We start from the raw sequence: 19,818 nt of genomic DNA on the forward strand, positions 1-19,818 counted from the left end.
CCCATCCTCTTTTGACCCACTGCACCGCCTCAAGGAAAGTATTTGTGAGGCGAGACTGGAATTCCATAGCTACTGGTTCCCTCGTCTTCCTCCACTGGTGCACTCCTTCAACGAAAGGGACTTTTTTGATATCCCAATGACCAATTATGATGCTGTTTTGCTGGTAAAGATGTGTGAATAACTTGATATCATTCACATATTCATTAGATCCATGGGCCTTGGACAGTTAATGAAATAGGCATCACATTTACCATTCAACTTCTTCATTTGACTTAGAAAATGGGGCTCATACCATGCTCTGATTGATCAAGATGCTAACAGAAACAAAACAAAACAAAAAACAGGCAACAAAAACCCTCAGCAGGCCTTGTTCACAATATGCAGTAAAACAGGTTCTTTAGCTTAGATATCTCTAAATTTTTCCAGTGTCTCAGGTTTTAAAGTTTGCAATACGTGAAGTCCTACATTTGTTTATTTATTTATTCATTTATTTACTTTAATTTTTATAAATAAAATTAGAAGCCCTACATTTCTTTTTTAAGTATTTATTTATTTATTTATTTATTTATTTATTTATTTATGAGAAAGATAGGATGAGAGAAAGAACCAGACATTACTCTGGTACATTTGCTGCCAGGGATCGAACTCAGGACCTCACGCTTGAGAATCCAGTGCTTTATCCACTGAGCCACCTCCCGGACCACAAAGCCCTACACTTGTAAGAATATTTCCTTGCAAATAAAGACAACAATGAGATACAACTGTACACCTGGGAGAATGTCATCCATCAGAAAGGACAGAAACTAACAAATTTGGAGAGGATGTGAGGGAACAGGGATACTTATGCACTAATGGTGGGAGTGTAAAGTGGTCCAACCATTGTAGAAAGCTGTCTGGAGATATCTCAGCACACTAGAAATTGACCTACCCTATGACCCAGCAATGCCTCTCCTGGGGATATACCCAAAGGAAACAAAGCCACCTATCAGAAGAGATCTATGTACACCTATGCTAATTGCAGCACAATGTGTAATTGTCAGAACCTGGAATCAACCCAGATGTCCCAGATTAGATGAGTGGCTAAAAAAATTGTGGTTATATATACAAGATGAAGTACTACTCAGCTGTCAAAAATGATGAAGTCATCTCCTTTGCATCATCTTGGATGAAACTTGATGATATCATGTTAAGTGAGATACACCAAAAGGAGAAGTTTAAATACCAAACGATCTATCTCATTTATAAGTGGGACTTAATTTATGGGGAAAGGCAGGGAAGGAACTAAGTGAGACGGGGACTGGATAAGGTGTTTGCATCAAAACAATAGACTCTGGAGAAGGGAGAAGAAATGAGTTCTCTCTTAAACTGAGTTCATAAAAAAAATTCAATATATATGTATATATGGCCTCCAGGGTTATTGCTGGGGCTTGACTCTGGAACTATGAATACACTCCTCCTGGAGGCAAATTTTTCCATTTTTTAAAAATAAAATAAGACAGAGAGAAATTGAGAGAGGAGTAGGAAGAGAGGGAGGAGAGAAAGAGAGACACCTGCAGACCTGCATCACTGCTTGTGAAACAACTCCCCTTCAGATGGGGAACTGGGGGCTCAAACAGGGATCCTTGCTTAGTTCCTTGTGCTTCACCCTAGGAGGGCTGAAATCAATGCTCTATCATCCAGCTCCCCCCAAATTTCAATATCTTATACTAATGTAACACAACTATGTTGCTTTAGCAAGTCACCAGCCATCCATCCTTACTGTGATTAAAATGTTGCATTTAAAAAATTTTTAAATTTACACACACACAAACACACACACACAATTTATTTCTTGTTCAGTTGTTTCAGGCAAGCCAAAGACTTTGTAATTTTTAAAGGGTCCAACTTTTTTTTCAGAATATATCAGTTTGTTTTTCTTGCAATTATAGATGTAATTTCCATTTTGTTGTCAAAACATAAGGTACCAAATGCTACACAATGAAATATTTTTTTTTGGGGGGGGAGAGAGAGAGAGAGAGAAACTCAGAGTCAGAGAAGAAAAATAACTTCTCTAGGGCTACCCAGAAGTTACACAGAGCAGCGTTGTAAGTCAACTCTGGGACCTCCATTCTAGCTCCAAGCCCATTTCTCAGTCCTATGTCTTTCTTTCTTTCTTTTCTTTTCTTTCTTTCTTTCTTTCTTTCTTTCTTTCTTTCTTTCTTTCTTTCTTTCTTTCTTTCTTTCCTTTCTTTCTTTCTTTCTTTCTTTCTTTCTCTTTCTTTCTTTCTTTCTTTCTTTCTTTCTTCCTCTCTCTATCTCTCCCTCTCTCTTTTTTTTAAAATCATGATCATAATTGCTGGGGCTCGGTGCCTGCACATCATTGCTACAGTTCCTGGTTGCTATTTATCTGATAGATGGTAGCAAATGGGGGTGAGGGTGGGGACAATGCTTGTAATACTTCACCACCCAACTCCACTTGGCCCTGTTCAGTGATGTCCTGCCCCCCAAATCCCATCTCATAAGAAACATTCGCATGTTATATATGTATGCAAGGAAGTGAAAGCATGCTTCCTGTTCTCAAGAGTTTTCAGTCTAAAGAAGAAGCTAAAGTTTTACTCACACCATTGAAATCATCTATGAAGATTTGTCTCTCTAATTCACATATATGATGCCAACCTGACTTTCCTGGGCAGAATACTTCACCAATGTGCTCTGGAACCCCACCTCCCCAGAGCCCTACCCCACTAGGAAAATACAGAAACAGGCTGAGAGTATGGATCAACCTGCCAATGCCCAGGTTCACTGGAGAAGCAACTACAGGAGCCAGACCTTCCACCTTCTGTACCCCATAATGACCCGGGCTCCATACGCCCAGAGGGTTAAGGAATAGGAAAGCTGGGGGTCAGGCAGTAGCACAGCAGGTTAAGGGCAGGTGGTGCTAAGCACAAAGACCGACTAAGGATCCTGGTTCGAGTCCCCGGCTCCCCACCTGCAGGGGAGTCACTTCATAGGCGGTGAAGGTCTGCAGGTGTCTATCTTTTTCTCCTCACTGACTTCCCCTCCTCTCTCTATTTCTCTCTGTCCTATCCAACAATGATGACATCAATTACAACAATAATAAAAAATAACAGAGGCAACAAAAGGGAAAATAAATAAATAAATATTTTAAAAAAGAATAGGAAAGCTTTCAAGGGAGGGGATGAGATATGGAGTTCTGGTGGTGGGAATTACTGGAGTTATACCCCTCTTTTTTATTGTTGTAATTATTATTGTTGTTGTTATTGATGTCTTCACTGTTGGATAGAACAGAGAAATGGAGAGAGGAGGGGAAGACAGAGAGGGGGAGAGAAAGATAAGACACCTGCAGACCTGCTTCACTGCCTGTGACGTGACACCCCTGCAGGTGGGGACCCGGGGGCTTGAACCGGAATCCTTACACCAGTCCTTGCGTTTTGTGCCACCTGTGCTTATCCGCTGTGCTACCGCCTGACTCCCAAATTACACTCCTCTTATCCTATGGGTTTGTCAGTGTTTCCTTTTTATAAACAAAAATGAAAAAATAAAGTTGTATGTTTCCCTGTACTTGTATTTTGGCTTTTCTCCCCTATGAAGGTATGCCTAACCATACATTTATATAATCAAACCGTTATCATAAAGGCGTAAATGACTTTACACTCCATTGAATTATTAATGTAACAAAAGTGACATGGAAAATTCTGAGATAAAATACAGTTTATATAGCATTATTTTAATGACTATAGTTCATGTTCATAAGCTTACACTTAATGGTCTTGAAGACAAAAGCAAGACAGACATATGGTCACTGTTTTCAAGGGCCTTATAGATGATCATGTAGACCTAGCATCCTGTTCTAGAAGATCTATCATTTATTAAAGTCTTACGGGGGGATTGGGTCGTGGCACACCTGGTTTGAGTACACATGTTGAAATGCTCAAGGACCCAGGTTCAAGCCCCTAGTCCCTACCTGCAGGGGGAAAGCTTCTCGAGTGGTAAAGCAGTGCTGTAGGTGTTTCTCTGTCTCTCTCCCTCTCTCTCTTTCCTTTCCTTCTCCATTTCTGGCTGTCTCTATCCAATACATAAATAAAGATAATAAAAAAAGAAAGTCTTACATTTTTGGAAATTTCAGCTTCCAGTACTCATTATTTGTTTGTGGAGAACATCTCAATGTATATTTGTTCACTGTCATGGACATTATATTAAATTTCCATCTTAGACATGGAATTCCCATGTTGAAGATTTTGTACTCTTCAAAAGACTTGGGTTTTAAAAAATCTTTGAATCAAATCCTCAAGATGTTTGATGATATCTCTTTCCTCATATCCTTATCATCACAGAGACATTAGTTAACCTGATAGGAAAAAATTATCTAGGTTAAAATTGAAGCTCTTCGATGACAAAAATTATTCATTAAGTACATTTGGGGCATTACAATTATTGAAGACAAAGGATATACTAACACAAAATTTTTAAAGTGCATGAAGGTTTTAGAGGAGAAGTTTTCTTTCTTCACCTTAACACCCTTCTCTAGGATTACTGGCTTCTCAACACTGTTCTAGAGGATTAAGATTTCTGCTTCCTTAGCATACAGAAAAACACCTGGTACATAGCAGGCACATAATACATATTTATTAAATTAACGAATAGTTTCATGAACTGCTTAATAGAAATTTTCTATGAATTCATAAAGACCCACATGCACATATGCGTGCGCATGCGAACACACACACACATGCATACACACACACATACACACACACACACACACATATTGCCACCAGGATTATGTTAACATTGGGGCTCGGTGCTGGCACTATGAATCAACTGCTCCTAGCAGCCATTTTTTTTTTCTTTTTCTTCAATAGGACAGAGAGAAATTGGGGTTGGTGGTGAATAGAGAGGGACAGAGAGAGATAGACACTTGCAGACCTGACTCATTGCTTGTAAAGCTTTCCTACTGCAGGTGGGGAGTAGGGGTTCGAACCCAGATCCTTCCAGGGGTCCTTGCGTGTACTACTATGTGAGCTTAACCAGGTGCAACACTGCCCTGTATCCCCCCACATCCATACTTTTAATATTTTCAGTAAGTTTAAGAGATCATAAAACCCATATTTCTTATGTCTTTGTCATTGTTTAAGTTTATTCAGACTCTATTTTTAACAAGCATGCTGAAAAATTACTAGTCATGGACCACTTGGAACATACCTAAAATAGACTTCCTAGCCTCTTCCTACACGGAGACCCCTAATTTCATCAGCCCTATTTCTATCTTGGGGTTCCTATTTATTAAACATTTTGTCCTGTTTAGACCTCACGGCCTTTCAGCCACCAAGTTGCAGACTCTGCTATGATTCCACTCTAACTTCCCTGGGCAGACAGCCTTATCAATGTGTCCTGAAGTGTCAGTGCTCTAACCCACTAATGAGAGCTAGAAACAGACTGGGGTATGGATTGACCTGCCCACATCCCTGTCAAGTGCAAAAGCAATTACAGAAGCCAGAATTCCCACCTTCTACACCCCGAAAAGAATTTTGGTCCAGGGGCTTGGGTGGTAGCACAGTGAGTTAAGCGCACATGGCACCCAGCTCAAAGACTGGCATAAGGATCCCGGTTCAAGCCCCCAGCTCCCCACCTGAAGGGGGGTTACTTCACGGGCAGTGAAACAGGTATGCAGGTGTCTATCTTTCTCTCCCCCCTCTCTGTCTTCTCCTCCTCTCTCAATTTCTCTCTGTCCTATCCAACAACGACAGCAATGACAACAATAACAACAACAATAAAAAAAAAAGAATTTTGGTCCATACCTTCTGAGGTTAAATAAGGAAGTTTTCAATGGAGAGGGTAGAACATGAAACTCTGGTGGTGGGACTGTGTGGAATTATACCCGTCATCTTACAATTTGTTAAGCATTATTAAATCACTAATAAGATTTTTTAGAAAGCATGCTGAACATGTACTATAATTTAGTTCATATACTCCCTACTGATGAAACACTTAGTTGCTTATCTACGGGCCTTTGCATTTCTTCTTTGGAAACTTCACTTTCTTCACCTCTTTTTCCATATACTTTTGTATATGTATTTGGCGTAGATAATCAATGTAGCCTATAAATATTTTCCATTACCTTTTAATATTGCTTATGGCATTTTGTACACAAAATTATATATATATATATATATATATGTATATAGCTTGTATCTGGTATCATACTCATTTAATAATATTTACATTTCTCATATACATTCATATTTATATATGGCACATATGACATTTAACTCTTACTTTACACTTACCTGCTGTAGGGCAGCAATATGGTAAATCTCGCAGTCTCTGTTATCCAAGTTGTGTGTGGTAAAGACTCTATTCCACTGATCTAAATGCCCTAAATTATATATCATTTGTTTTATTTATGTTGACTACACAATAACTTCTTTTTTATATTTATTTCTTTTTTTAGTTTTTTTCTTTCTTTATTATTGGATAGAGACACAGAGAAATTGAGAGTGGAAGGGGAGATAAAGAGACACCTGCAGTCCTGCTTCACCACTCATGAAGCTTTCCCCCTGCAGGTGGGGACCAGGGTCTTGAACCTGGGTCACTGTGCAGTGTAATATGTACGCCTAACCAGGCCACTCACTGCCTGGGCCCCACAATCATTTCTATGACTTATTCTTGTATTGCTTTACTGATCATTCTATTCCATATTTTGACTTTACGTTTAGATACTTGGTATAACAAGTTTATTTTCAGTATATTAATAAAAAATACTCTTACATGTTTTCCTCTCTTAGCTATAGTTTAGAATACGACTGATGAGGCTGGGTTGGTGGTGCACCTGGTTGAGTGCACATGTTATAATGCACATGGACCCAGGTTCAACCCCCTGGTCCCCACCTGCAGGGGGAAAGCTTTGCAAATGGTGAAACAGGACTGCAGTTGTGTCTCTGTCTCCCTCCCTTTCTCCCCCTTCCCTCTTGATTTCTGGCTGTCCTTATCCAATAAATAAATAAAGATAATTAAGAAAATTAAAGATAAAAGAGTATGACAGATTATAAAAATGCAGTTGAAGATAAAGACTTAAATGATTGAAGTTGCATTTAAAAAATTAATTAGAAAGAAATGAGATATTTATAATGTAGAGCCTTCAACCCTCAATTCACTTTATACTTTTTTTTATTACTGTTGTAGTTATTATTGTTGTTGTTATTGATGTAGTCATTGTTAGATAGGACAGAGAGAAATGGAGAGAGGAGGAGAAGACAGAGAGGGGGAGAGAAAGATAGACACCTGAAGACCTGCTTCAACACCTATGAAGCGACTCCCCTGCAGGTGGGGAGCCGGGGGTTGAACCGGGATCCTTATGCCGATCCTTGTGCTTCGCACCACGTGCACTTAAACCACTGGGCTACAGCCCAACTCCCGGCACTTTATACTCTTCAGTAAGGTTTTGTAGTATCTTTCCCCCCTAAAAGTAGATCCTGTTATCTTCAGTATTAAATTTGGTTTTGGACTATTTTATTTCTCTTACAATTATCAATGGAATCTGTTTTCCTAGGAAGTGTTCTAAAAGAATACTTATAGGAATTTAGAAAACATTTATATTAGGGAGCTGGGCGGTGGCACACTCTGTTACGTACACACATTACCATGAGGAAGAACCCAGGTTCAAGCCCCCATTCCTCACCTGCGGGGGGACACTTCATGAGTGGTGAAGTGGATCTGCAGGTGACTTTCTCTCTTCCTATATATTTCCCCTCCCCTCTGAATTTCTCTCTTTCCTGTCAATAATGATAGAAAGAAAATCAAAAAATTAATAAAGGGGAAAAAATGCCCACTGGGAGCAGCTGATTCATAATGCTGTTGCTGAGCCCCAGTGATAACCCTGGTGGAAATAAAATAATAAAAAAAGAAAATATTTTATTCATTTGATATATTTTTAAACTAATGCCTTGCTTTTGTTATGTCTTCTTTTTAATTAAATTCTTTTTTATTTATTTATTTTCCTTTTTGTTGCCCTTGTTGTTTTTATTGTTGTTGTAGATATTATTGTTGTTGATGTTGTCGTTGTTGGATAGGACAGAGAGAAATACAGAGAGGAGGGGAAGACAGAGAGGGGGAGAGAAAGACAGACACCTGGAGACCTGCTTCACCACCTGTGAAGCTACTCCTCATGCCGGTCCTTGCGCTATGCGCCACGTGTGCTTAACCTGCTGTGCTACTGCCTGACTCCTGTTATATATTCTTATATCCTGTGATATTTTCTTATCTTTTTTATTAGTGACTTAATAATGATCAACAAGATTGTGGGCTAAGAGGGGTATAATTCCATACAATTCCCACCACTAGAGTTCCATATCCTGTCCCCACCATTGAAGTTTCCTTATTCTTTATCCTTTCCAGAGTATGGACCAAAGATCTTTATGGGGAGAAGAAGGTGGAAGGTCTGACTTGTGTAATTGCTTCTCCCCTGGACATGGGCATCGACAGGTCAATCTATATTCCCAGCCTGCTTCTATCTTTCCCTAGTGCAATAGGGCTCTGGGGAAGTGAGGTTCCAGGACACATTGGTGAGGTCACCTGCACAGAAGTCAGGCTGGGGTAGGCAGTATCACTGTGGGTTAAGTGCCTGTGGCGTGAAGCACAAGGGCCGGTGTATGAATCCTGGTTTGAGCCCCCAGCTCCCCACCTGCAAGGGGGGGGGGGTCAGTCACTTCACAAGTGGTGAAGCAGGTCTGCAGGTGTCTATTTTTCTCTCCCCCTCTCTGTCTTCCCCTCCTCTCTCCATTTCTCTCTGTCCTATCCGACAACGATAGCAATAACAACAACAACGATAAGCAACAAGGGCAACAAAAGAAAAAAAAAAGTTTCCAGGAGCAGTGGATTCGCAGTGCAGTCACCAAACCCCAGGAGAAAAAAAAAAAAGTTAGGTTGGCACCACTGTAGCATCTGCAACTTGGTAGCAGGGTATTAGAGCTAGAAATATCCCAGGTCTCTTGTGATATTTTCTATAAGAGAATATTTACAAACATTTTATATTTAAGTACCTGCCTTCTTCTTCTTGTGTAAGTGTTGACACTGCCTAAAATTTCAGAGTATTGCTAAATGATAGAGGCAATAACAGCCTTGATCCTTGTCTGATTTTATTGGGAACACCCTCAAGTTTCCTGCTATGTTTCATACTGGCTGTTTGGTTTGAGACACATATTGTAAAGAAAATTCTCTAATTTTAGTTTCTGATGTTTTTCTTGAAGAGGCTAATAGATTCTATCAGTTGTCTGTTTGGGATCCCCTAAGATAAGGCTGTATCTCTTGACCCATTAATTACTTTCCAAGAATCAACTTTATGTAGTCATGCCTTACCACTGTGTTTAATCTGCTAATATTTAATTTAGGAATTTCTGATGCTGATTATTCACTAGAAAGATTAGGCTATAGTTTGTACCAGTATTTGATGTTTTGTTATTTTCACTTTGAAAATATGAGAGAAACTTTTCCCCTGTGTTTTCCAACAGCTAAAATGATGCATCCTTTACTCCTTCTAGTCAAAGTCATCAAAAGACACTCCCATGGACCCTGATAGTCCTGCTAATGTTTTCCAATAGCCTCATATTGAACTCTTACTCATTTCTTTATGACTCAGCTCATCCAGCAAAGTTTCTATATAGCCTCCCACCATCACTCCCATGACATCAGCACTGCTCTTACTAAAGCTTATTCTTATTCCAGCACTGCTCTTACTAAAGCTCATTCACCCAATAATCTATTATTCTCATTTAAATCTGTGCTTATTGAAGTAGAGACAGTCAAACAGGCATGGTTTTTTTCCCTGGAAATCTTCAGAACTTAATACAGAACTATGCACATTGTTTGTGGGTTTTTTTATTATTTATTTTATTAATTTATTCCCTTTTGTTGCCCTTGTTGTTATATTGTTGTAGTTATTATTGTTGTTGTCGTTGTTGGATAGGACAGAGAGAAATGAAGAGAGGAGGGGAAGACAGAGAGGAGGAGAGAAAGAGAGACACCTGCAGACCTGCTTCACCACCTGTGAAGCGACTCCCCTGCAGGTGGGGAGCTGGGGTTCGAACCGGGATCCTTATGCCAGTCCTTGTGCTTTGCGCCACCTGCGCTTAACCTGCTGCGCTACAGCCCAACTCCCACATTGTTTGTGTTTTATAAATTTTTGTTACAAGAAGAAATCTGCAATACATTTTTGCTTTAAACTTTGCTGGTGAAAAAAATTCAAAGAGACATGCATATGCTTCTTTGGTTTCCTTTGGACAATAAAATAATCACTCACTGCCATTCTGCACATTTGGTAGAATTACTATGCCGAGATAATAAATGTGGGTGTAAAAGTAGAAAAAAATATATAAAATTATATAATAGCTGTCAGACTTTAATATTAATAGGTGATGTGTAGTAAGCATGTACTATGTTCTAGGTATTCAACTATCATATTTCTTTTTTAAAATTATTTTTCCTGTTGCTTATTTAGTTTTATTTAATAGGTAGAAATTAAGAAAAGAAGGGGAGATAGATAAGGAGAGAAAAAGAGGGACACCTCCAGCACGGCTTCCACAGTCATGAAGCTTCCCCTCTGTAGGTGGGGGCTGGGGACTTGAACCAAGGTCCTTGCGCATGGTAACATGTGTGCTTAACCAGATGTACCACCACTCAGCCCTTAAGATTCATTTTCTGAAAGGCATTATAAATTTGATGTTATCTTGATTTTATAGAAGAATACTGAATTTGAGAAAGCTTGCATGATTTACCTGAGGGACTATAAGCGACAAATTATGGAGACTTTCTACCAGGACTTTCTGAATTAAGTTAATTTTCTAGAAACTAGTCCATATTATTTCATCAATAAAGAAAATCAAACTAGGTCAAATTCTCTGCTTCTTGTTTTTTGCCTAATTTTAGTGTGCAGTCAAAAGAAACAAAAATAGCTACTGAATTTGACTGCTTCACTTTAGTAATATGTGTCTTTTTTGCTCTAATGAAACATGAAGTAAAATTTATTATAGTTTTGGTTTTCCCTATCAATGTTTTTACTCTCAATGAATAAATATAGCTGTGTAATCCTTGGCCACCTTTTAAATTCCTACTTGAAGGTCAGAAGGGGTACAAGGCAGTTTGAAAGGAAACAACTTTGCTCTAATCACTAAGTTTCTTGATTCTTGAGCTCATAGCTCTGAGCTATATAGATGACAGACTCTGACCTATAATCTGTAATGAGACAGACATCTACCTCAAAGGTGAGAGTTGCTTACAATACGAAGGACATTGTCGCATTTCTCTGTTGACAACATGTCAGCCCTGACACTACTCATTCCACTTCCAACCAACCCAGATTTTTTTTCCCCATTCTAGGCTGCTCAGAAGATTAAAGACCCAAGTCACCAGAGGCTGCCATCTCACAAGAAGGAATATTTAGACATTTTCCACTTGGCAGTCATTAATATTCTTCAGCAAAGGACGATCAGAAAGCCTGTTCAAAAAGGGTCCCCTCCTCAGATCTCTGTATCTCGGAAGATAAAGTGAATGCTGGGGTTTCGTTTTGAAATTAAATATTCATTGGATTGGGTTAGAGCTATTACTGTTGTGGAGAATAAAACTGGATTTTCCCTTTGTTTTAAAATATGACAGTCATTTTACTTAAGAATCAATTTCTGGACCGAATCAGACAGGATAATGCATCGTGTTATTTTTCTAATATAATAGACACAACTTGGAATTGAATACAGAAAGACTCACAAGTGTTTTATAAATAGTGTATAAGCAATTTGATATTACAACAGCACTGTCAGTAACCACGGAGGGACTTCGGTGTCAGAACCAAAGAAATCTTGACAGTCTCAAAATAGTGCATTTAGACTCAACTAATTGAGAGCTGTTTCATGACATTTCTGAGTTTCAGTTTTCTAAACTGTAAAATGGGGAAACACACCCCTTTCCTCTTGAGGATTCAAGATTTGGAAATGCGAGAAAATGACTTGTTCACACAGAATCGTATGTGAATAGGTTTTTGCTAGCACAACAGTGGGAGCTTTATTCATATTTTAACATAAATGCTGAGAACTGGCCACTAGATGCCTTGAAAGCCATCTACATCTGTTCATTTTATTATTATTTTTGTAGTCTTCCAAGTACCAGTGCTTACACTTCCCTTGAATTTAAACATCTTTGTAAAAGCTTTCAAATCTTTGAAGGCTGATTTCAATGAAACCTGTTTTTATTCTGTTCGTTTTTCCTACTGACATACGGAGTAAAACAAAAAAACATTTACTGTCAAAACAACAAGGGTTTGCTCTCAAGCACAAAATGAAAGCAGCTATGTCTGCTTGATTTATTTTGGCATCTGCCTAGCAGTTAAATAGGACACCTTTTAATTTGTCACTTCCTTAAGACTCATTTAGGTTGGAAAAGTAAATCACCAGCACTTGGTTTCAGCTAAACTTGAACTAGTTGAGCAAAAAACTCTACTGACTCTTAATTGCTCTAAGATACCTCCTTGCAAAAATGACAGTTAAAGAAGAAAATATGTATTTAGCAACATAATTAATACAGAAACATCCACTGGCTTTCTATTTTTAAACTGGAGGAACTTTGAAATTTTAACACATTCAATTTTACAGATCCGGACTCATGAGAAAGCAATGCTTTTTAATGTGTAGATATACTTGCAAGGTGAATATCTTTAAAAAAATGAATACATTGGCTCAAATATCTGTTCTACTATTTGTTAGCTGGGGAAGTTACCCAATCTCTCTGAGACTTTTTTTCTTTATTTATAAACTGGGGTTGCATCTAGCCCCTCCAAGTTGTTTAGAGAATTAACTGAGGAAATGAATATATAGCATTTGTCACCTCCCAGAGACATATCAGTCGCTCTTATGACAGTCAGATCCAAAAACACTTCTGTGACATTGTTCCAGCAATTCAATTCTGGAACAAGCCTTTTCTGCAATGAACAAGTTGTTCCCTCTACAGTACTGTAAACCAATGGCAACCAAAATTTGTTTAAAAAAATGATTTCTTCCTTCTGTCCCAAATTTATTTTTCCAGAATCTCAGCCTATTCTCTCATTTTCCCTAAAGTTGACGAGAACATCTGTTTAATACATTCTGTATAATGAGACCAGATTGAGGGCATGTGTTTATGCAACCATTAACAACCATTTCTAAGCAGAGGTGTTTTTGGCATCTCAATGACCTAATTGTAATCTTATTAGGTAGACAAACTGATTTAGTTACATAAGGAAATCAAAGTGACACACATACATATACATATATAGACATTCATGCATAAATATACAAACATTCACACATACACTTCTTTTTCTCCCTGTTCCATACAACTAAAGCCAAGGTCAGCTTCAAATTTCTTTTTCTCTAATGATTTTGGTGTGGAATATGTGGAGAATGTAAAGAAAGACAAATACTTCCTTGTTTGGCCCCGCTAAAGTAGAAGATCTTAAAGTAAACTAAAGTGAACACCTTGAGCCTACATTCACCTTGACTTGCCAAGCACTAGTTTAGAAGGTTTTTTTCTTTCTCTCTTTCTTTTCTTTTCTTTCTTTCTTTCTTTCTTTCTTTCTTTCTTTCTTTCTTTCTTTCTTTCTTTTCTTTTCTTTTCTTTTCTTTTCTTTTCTTTTCTTTCTTTCCTTTTGAGAAAACACAAATCCACAGTTCTAGTACCAGGGTCTTTCACAACTTAGGAAGTTCCGTGTTGTGTTAAAAGTGGTCCAAATACTACATCTTCACAAGGTTAGTTTTTCCTAGCACCATCCACATCATTCTTCATGGTGACTGCTTTTCCAAGTTTGACAAGCGTCTGAATTCCACGGAGGACGAACTGATCTAACTTCTCAATGAAGCTTTCTTTCTCTTTCTGGCCCAGTGTCAGAAAATCAGAAGCCTTCACCTGGAAGGTTAGAAGCAATTTCCTCTTGTAGCCTCAGACCTGAGAAATATGTGGAATAAAACCAGGCTAACCTGTTGTTTTCAAACATGTTTATTTGTAACAGTTTTACATGGCGTGTTACAGAAGTTAATGGAAAATTTCTAAAAATTTCGGTTTTGTTGAATGTGCCGTACATAAAGTTAAAAATAATGTGTCCATATATGTTAACAAACTGTTATCTGAGGTAAAGTTAAAGTAGGTCTAGAAATGTACTGCAACAGTCATTTTTCTCTTTCTCATCTTTATTAAAAAAATATGTGTCAGAACGCAGAAATTGAAATGAATCAAACCCACAGAGTAAACATTTTTTTTTTCTTAAAAGAAGGTGCCCAGTACATTACATGATGGGGTTTCAGTAGACACTGAAATGGAGTACAAATTATCAAAAAAGTCTTGTGGCATGTAAAGATTACAGAGCTATGGGGGTATGGGAACAGAATGAAGGTGACATTTCCCTGGTTTCAAAATTTAAAGTGACAAATTTAGTGCTAGTGAAGGATGAAGAACTAACAGTTGTACACATGGTTTTTCTATCCATCTAACCAGAACTGCACAGACTTCCCAGGGCCTTTTGAAATTGGCATCTCTGCTTTTAATTGGAAAGTTTACATATTCCTGAAAGAGGGTATGGTGGTTCTGGGTTCACCAAACAGGGCTCGTTAAAATCACAATTCTGCCAATGACCATGTGGGTGGCAGTTAAAAATCTCGACTTTAATGTCTCACATGGGCATCTTCTTGAAGTTCATAGACAGTTTTAATTCCCATCATAGTCAATGAAAGATAGCATGTCCATTGGGTTCCCACTTTCTGCAACGCAATTAACTCCAAATGGCATTCCTGAAACAGCTATGTCAGCCAGAGTTCACTTTGAACGTGTCAGAAGCAACCCAAAGCATCAGTACAATGGTGTGATACTGCAAGACAAACTCAAGACAGCCATATTGAGGGAGAAGATAGCACCACTTGTTTAGAATCAGAATCACAGACAATATAGCAATTGTAACCATTTCCCTCATGGGAACTGCCGATCTTATCAAATCCCCAGGAAACAAACTGAACTGGTTTCAAGACAACATTACAGTTACCACACCTTTTCTGTCTTCCCCTTCCTGTGAAAGGATTACCTAATCATAAAATGTGTGCGTATTCCTGAAGAAATCATGTGGATCAAGAGGTGGTAGCTACAGAGGGAGACAAGTGGCCTTTTTCATTTTTATGGTTCTTTAGGCCAGAGATATCAAGATGACATTTACATATATTCTGTAATGGACATCTGGTTCATTTATCTAACTATGAAAAATTTAAATTCCAGGGATTTGATAGTGTAAAACTGGACTTCAAATAGTAACAATCTCCTTGACTTCATCATTTTTTATCCTTGAGACCAAGTATACCTTTTCCCAAATCATTTTAATTTCTATTCAGATAAAGAACTAAAGTACACAGGCCTATTCAAGTCAATCATATCAATGTATATTCAACATTTCGACTTTTGAAACCAATGATAATAACCTCAAGTCCAATTAATCATGTGATTCCTTGAAGTTTTCTTCTTAGTTTTAAACAACTAAATTCAGCATACTATAACTGCATAGGAACATCAGGAAAACACATTGAATCTGTAGAACAATTCTTTGTAGGGCAAAAAATATAGAGATTCTTTATGAAAATCATGTGCTAAACATACGAACTGAACACTGCACTTTTTGTCTCATAAATGTAAAAAAAGGAAGCTTAAACTCTTCTGTTTCAAACAGTCCAGTGATCTCTAGGGAGGGGGTAGGTGGGCATGTTGAGATGGGAGAAGTTTTCAGAATCTGAAGGAGAGGCCCTCCACCTGTGAACTGTGTTCTTCTTGTTTATGCAGAGGGCAGGTACTCCTGTAGAAAGAGTAGGTGATGGAGTCTCATGCTCTCTTCCTGTTCACTAGCTGCTGATTGGCCAAGTGCTCCTGCCAGCTGTCCCTGAACCCCGGTTTCCTAACATATGCTCTAGAACAACATCTGGAGCGTGAGTCCCATCCGTCAAATGTGTCACATCTTGCACTCAGTCTGGTACCTTCTCTACAGTGTAATGGCATTATTAAAAAGCATTTTCATTAACATTTATATTTACAAAAAAACTGGCATTCTTTTTTTCATTAGAACTCCTTAAAGCCATTTCCCTTAAATATTTCAAGAGTTTAATGGTAAGGTCTTTTTTTTTTTTTCTTCAAGTTATAAAATAAAAATCCCATTTGAATTTTCTGATGTACAAAAAGAGATAGAGATGAACCACTGTGACTACAGAATCAGTTTGTCATTCTGAATATTCATGTCACCTCTGTTCCATTAGAAAGTCAGTTTTTTTTTTTTTTAAGATCCAAAACCACATTACTGGGATTGTACCAGAATTATTTGGCAAATGACTTTTGTGTGAAAACGGCACGTGAAGAAGACACTTGTCTGCATAGCATCACGGCAGCAAGATATCAGAAAAATAAAAAATATCATTTTATTGTACTTAAGAGTTTAGAGCTTCTTAGGAAATCAGATGCACGTTTTATCTTTCTCATCAAGGGGATTTGATGTCCTTTCCTACTCACAGACTGAAGGTCCAAACCTAACACTGTCTTTCCTCATCAGGATGCAGAACTGCTAAAGGGTTGTTTTGGCAACATTCTTGATTATAAAGAATAATCAACCACTTATTCGTCTTGAAATCTCAAATTAATTCACTTCATATGAGACATTTTTTTCCCAGTTATATCTCTTCACCTCATATTAAAAAAAATCAAAAGCAATACAAAAATTTGTACACCCATTAATTTTCAAACAAGACAAAGAGAGGATGGGGGGGGGGGAGAGAAGGATATGGCACATCAGGCCCATGAGAAGATGGAAAAAAAACATTACACCATATGTCAAAAGGCATATAAGTGATGATATTGTGGTCATAGGAGACCTCTCACTTTTGCCCAAGAGAAGTCAGTGCCGATCTTGTTAATCTCTGAAGCCCATTCATTACTCCAAATTTGATGTCTCCACAGTGGTCAAACAGGTAGAGAAATATAAAAAGAATTATGATTTCACATACTGGGTCAACTTAAATCCACTTTAAGAGAGCTCAGGATACTTGTCATGTGAGCATTGACTTGATTTGTGATTTACTGTTGGGTATGATTTTTTATACTTTTGTGGTTTTTGTGCTGTCATAGTTATCTGACATTGGTTGCCAAAAAGTAAGTTCCCTCTTCCAAATGAGTTCCACTGGGCAATCATGAATTTCTTCATGGGATGAGGTGAAGTGAAAAATACAAGAGAGCCTCTTGTGATGCTGATTTCCACGCCAGTCTTGAAGCACCCGCCATGAGCCCACTTTGATGCTATTTCTTAGGTCTGTTGATCTGCACATAGAGAGGCTCCAGCTCCTATGGATAGAGGGACAAAGTGAGACTTGTACTTTTCCACACCAGATTTTCTGTGATGGTGTGAGAAAGGAGAATTTGGGATTAGAATGGAATGGAAACAGTCTATGATGAGGATTTTCTGTGATGGTGTGAGAAAGGAGAATTTGGGATTAGAACGGAATGGAAACAGTCTATGATGAGGATTTTCTGTGATGGTGTGAGAAAGGAGAATTTGGGATTAGAATGGAATGGAAACAGTCTATGATGAGGATTTTCTGTGATGGTGTGAGAAAGGAGAATTTGGGATTAGAACGGAATAGAAACAGTCTACGACTCTCTGATGAATGACCTTAGGTGATTTTTGGGTTACGTTGACCATGGAGCATATCAATTTGGCAAGATTTTTTTTTTTTAGAGCATCCGGAAGAACTGTTCAACTAGATTTGTGTCCTTTTTTCAATCTGAGCCTGACTGGCCAGTTAGGGAAATAGCATGGCATAGTCAAAAGAGCTGGAAAGTAAAATCTTTGTGACATGGGAAAGATATTTCTCCTTCTTGACCTTCAGGATCCCCAATCATGAAATAGAAATAATACTAATTATCCCATAGTACTCCTGAAAGACTGAGAGAAAATATATAAAGCATTTAACACAGTGTCTCACAGTAATAGGTCTTCAGCATAAGTACTGCTGAGTATGAGTCAAGTGGACATTTTCCCAACACATTTTCATGAATGGCCACTTGAAGTTAGTGAATTTTTATTTCAAATTCCTTCTCTGTTTCTATAAGCAGTTATGAATGGGTACACTTCTGAGTAAGGTAAACAGCCACTGTCCCTTTTGCTCTGAGCAAACAGTTTCTGGTACTTGTTTCCATTCACTCCACTGTTGTAGGTTGGGGTGGTTCTGAGACATACACAAGGGTTTTCACCAGTACATGATACAGCAAGCCTTCAGTCCAAACTAAATAGGAAAGGGGGCTCAGCTCTGTAGAAACTACTTCAAATTTCAGGTTCATGATCATGTTGAAATGGCCCAAGGTGCATTGGCCAGGTCAATCAGAGCAAAACTCTGGTCTAAAACATGCACAGGTCCTTCTGTTAAAATTATTCTTTATGCTCGCACTCTTGGATATCTGTGCCAGAAGTAAGTGGACACAGTGACACCTTTATTTAGTCATTATTGTTATTTTTTTAATTTTCCCTTTTGTTGTCCTTGTTTTTTATTGTTGTTGTAATTATTATTGTTGTTGTCGTTGTTAAATAGGACAGAGAGAAATGGAGAGAGGAGGAAGACAGAGAGGGGGAGAGAAAGATAGACACCTGCAGACCTGCTTCACTGTCTATGAAGCAACTCCCCTGTAGGTGGGGAGCCAGGGGCTCGAACCGGGATCCTTACACTGGTCCCTGCACTTCACGCCAGGTGCGCTTAACCTGCTGCACTGCCGCCCAACTCCCTATTTAGTCATTATTTTACATATTAGTTTGCTTCCCATGGGAGTATAGGTTATTTGTTTTACTTTACTTGTTTCCTTGAACCTTCAGATTGAACTGTAGTTCTACGAGCCCCTGTTTTTTTAAACATCTTATTAGGTGTTTTCAAGTACATTTTTTTTCTAACTCATCACAATTAAGACATATTGAAAATAATGTGCCTATACTGCAAAATAAAAATGAAACAAAGAGAAGTTCAATTATTCTCCTATGGTTACATAGTTACTGAATTTAGGGTGCTAGAAGAATGGAAGGTCCTTACATGTTGTTTTAGTCCATTACACCTTCTTGAAAAACAAAACTTCCAACAAAATCTGCAGTGCTACAGAGTTCTTTAGCGTCTCTAAAATGCTCCTGTGTCCTACTTGTTTAAAAAGCTGTTTAGTACGCCTAGGAATAACTTTTTAAAAAATTATCTTTATTGGATAGAGACCAACCAGAAATCGAGAGGGAATGGGGTGATAGAGGGAGAGAGATCCAGAGACCTCTGCAACCCTGCTTCACCACTCACAAAGCTTCCCCAACCCCCAGAGGTGGGAACTGGGGACTCAAACCTGGGTCCTTCAGCATTGTAACATGTGCACTCAACCAGGTGTGCTACCACTCTGCCCTTGGAATAGCTTTTCTTTTAATTTTTTTCCAAATAAAAATTCTATATGCTGCCTCTATGTAAAGTAGGAATGAACTAGAAGATGATGCTGTGCAGATCTATCGTTTTATAGAGGAGGAATCTGACGCCCAAAGAAGTAATTCTTACTTTTGTAGTCACGGGGGTACTTAGAAAGTATGACCTGAATAGAATCTACAACTCTGGCCACAGGAAAATTCCCCACTAGAGCTTGTTGTGTTCTTCCATGGAGACGGTGTTTCCTACTGTTGGTAGCAACCTATTCTGGAATATACCAAAGCAGCAATTTCATCGTCCACCCTGGCCACTCACTGAACTTCATACTTCACATTCTAGAAAATGTAAA

At 38.3% G+C, this 19,818-nt stretch overlaps 1 protein-coding gene across 7 annotated transcripts in view; it reads right to left on the reverse strand.

Moving 5' to 3' along the window:
* Nucleotides 1-13,997: 13,997 nt before the first annotated feature.
* Nucleotides 13,998-19,818, reverse strand: part of DAB1 (DAB adaptor protein 1) — a 1,538,943-nt gene continuing 1,533,122 nt past the window's right edge. For all 7 annotated transcript variants that reach the window (XM_060206276.1, XM_060206275.1, XM_060206272.1 and 4 more), the window contains one exon: nt 13,998-17,373. Coding sequence is in view for 1 of the 7 variants with exons in the window: in XM_060206273.1 (XP_060062256.1) it covers nt 17,329-17,373 (45 nt within the window). In the remaining 6 variants the exon portion in view is untranslated. The remainder of the gene's footprint in view (nt 17,374-19,818) is intronic.

The sequence above is a fragment of the Erinaceus europaeus genome, chromosome 13 (assembly GCF_950295315.1).
Source record: "Erinaceus europaeus chromosome 13, mEriEur2.1, whole genome shotgun sequence".
Lineage (NCBI taxonomy): Eukaryota > Metazoa > Chordata > Mammalia > Eulipotyphla > Erinaceidae > Erinaceus > Erinaceus europaeus.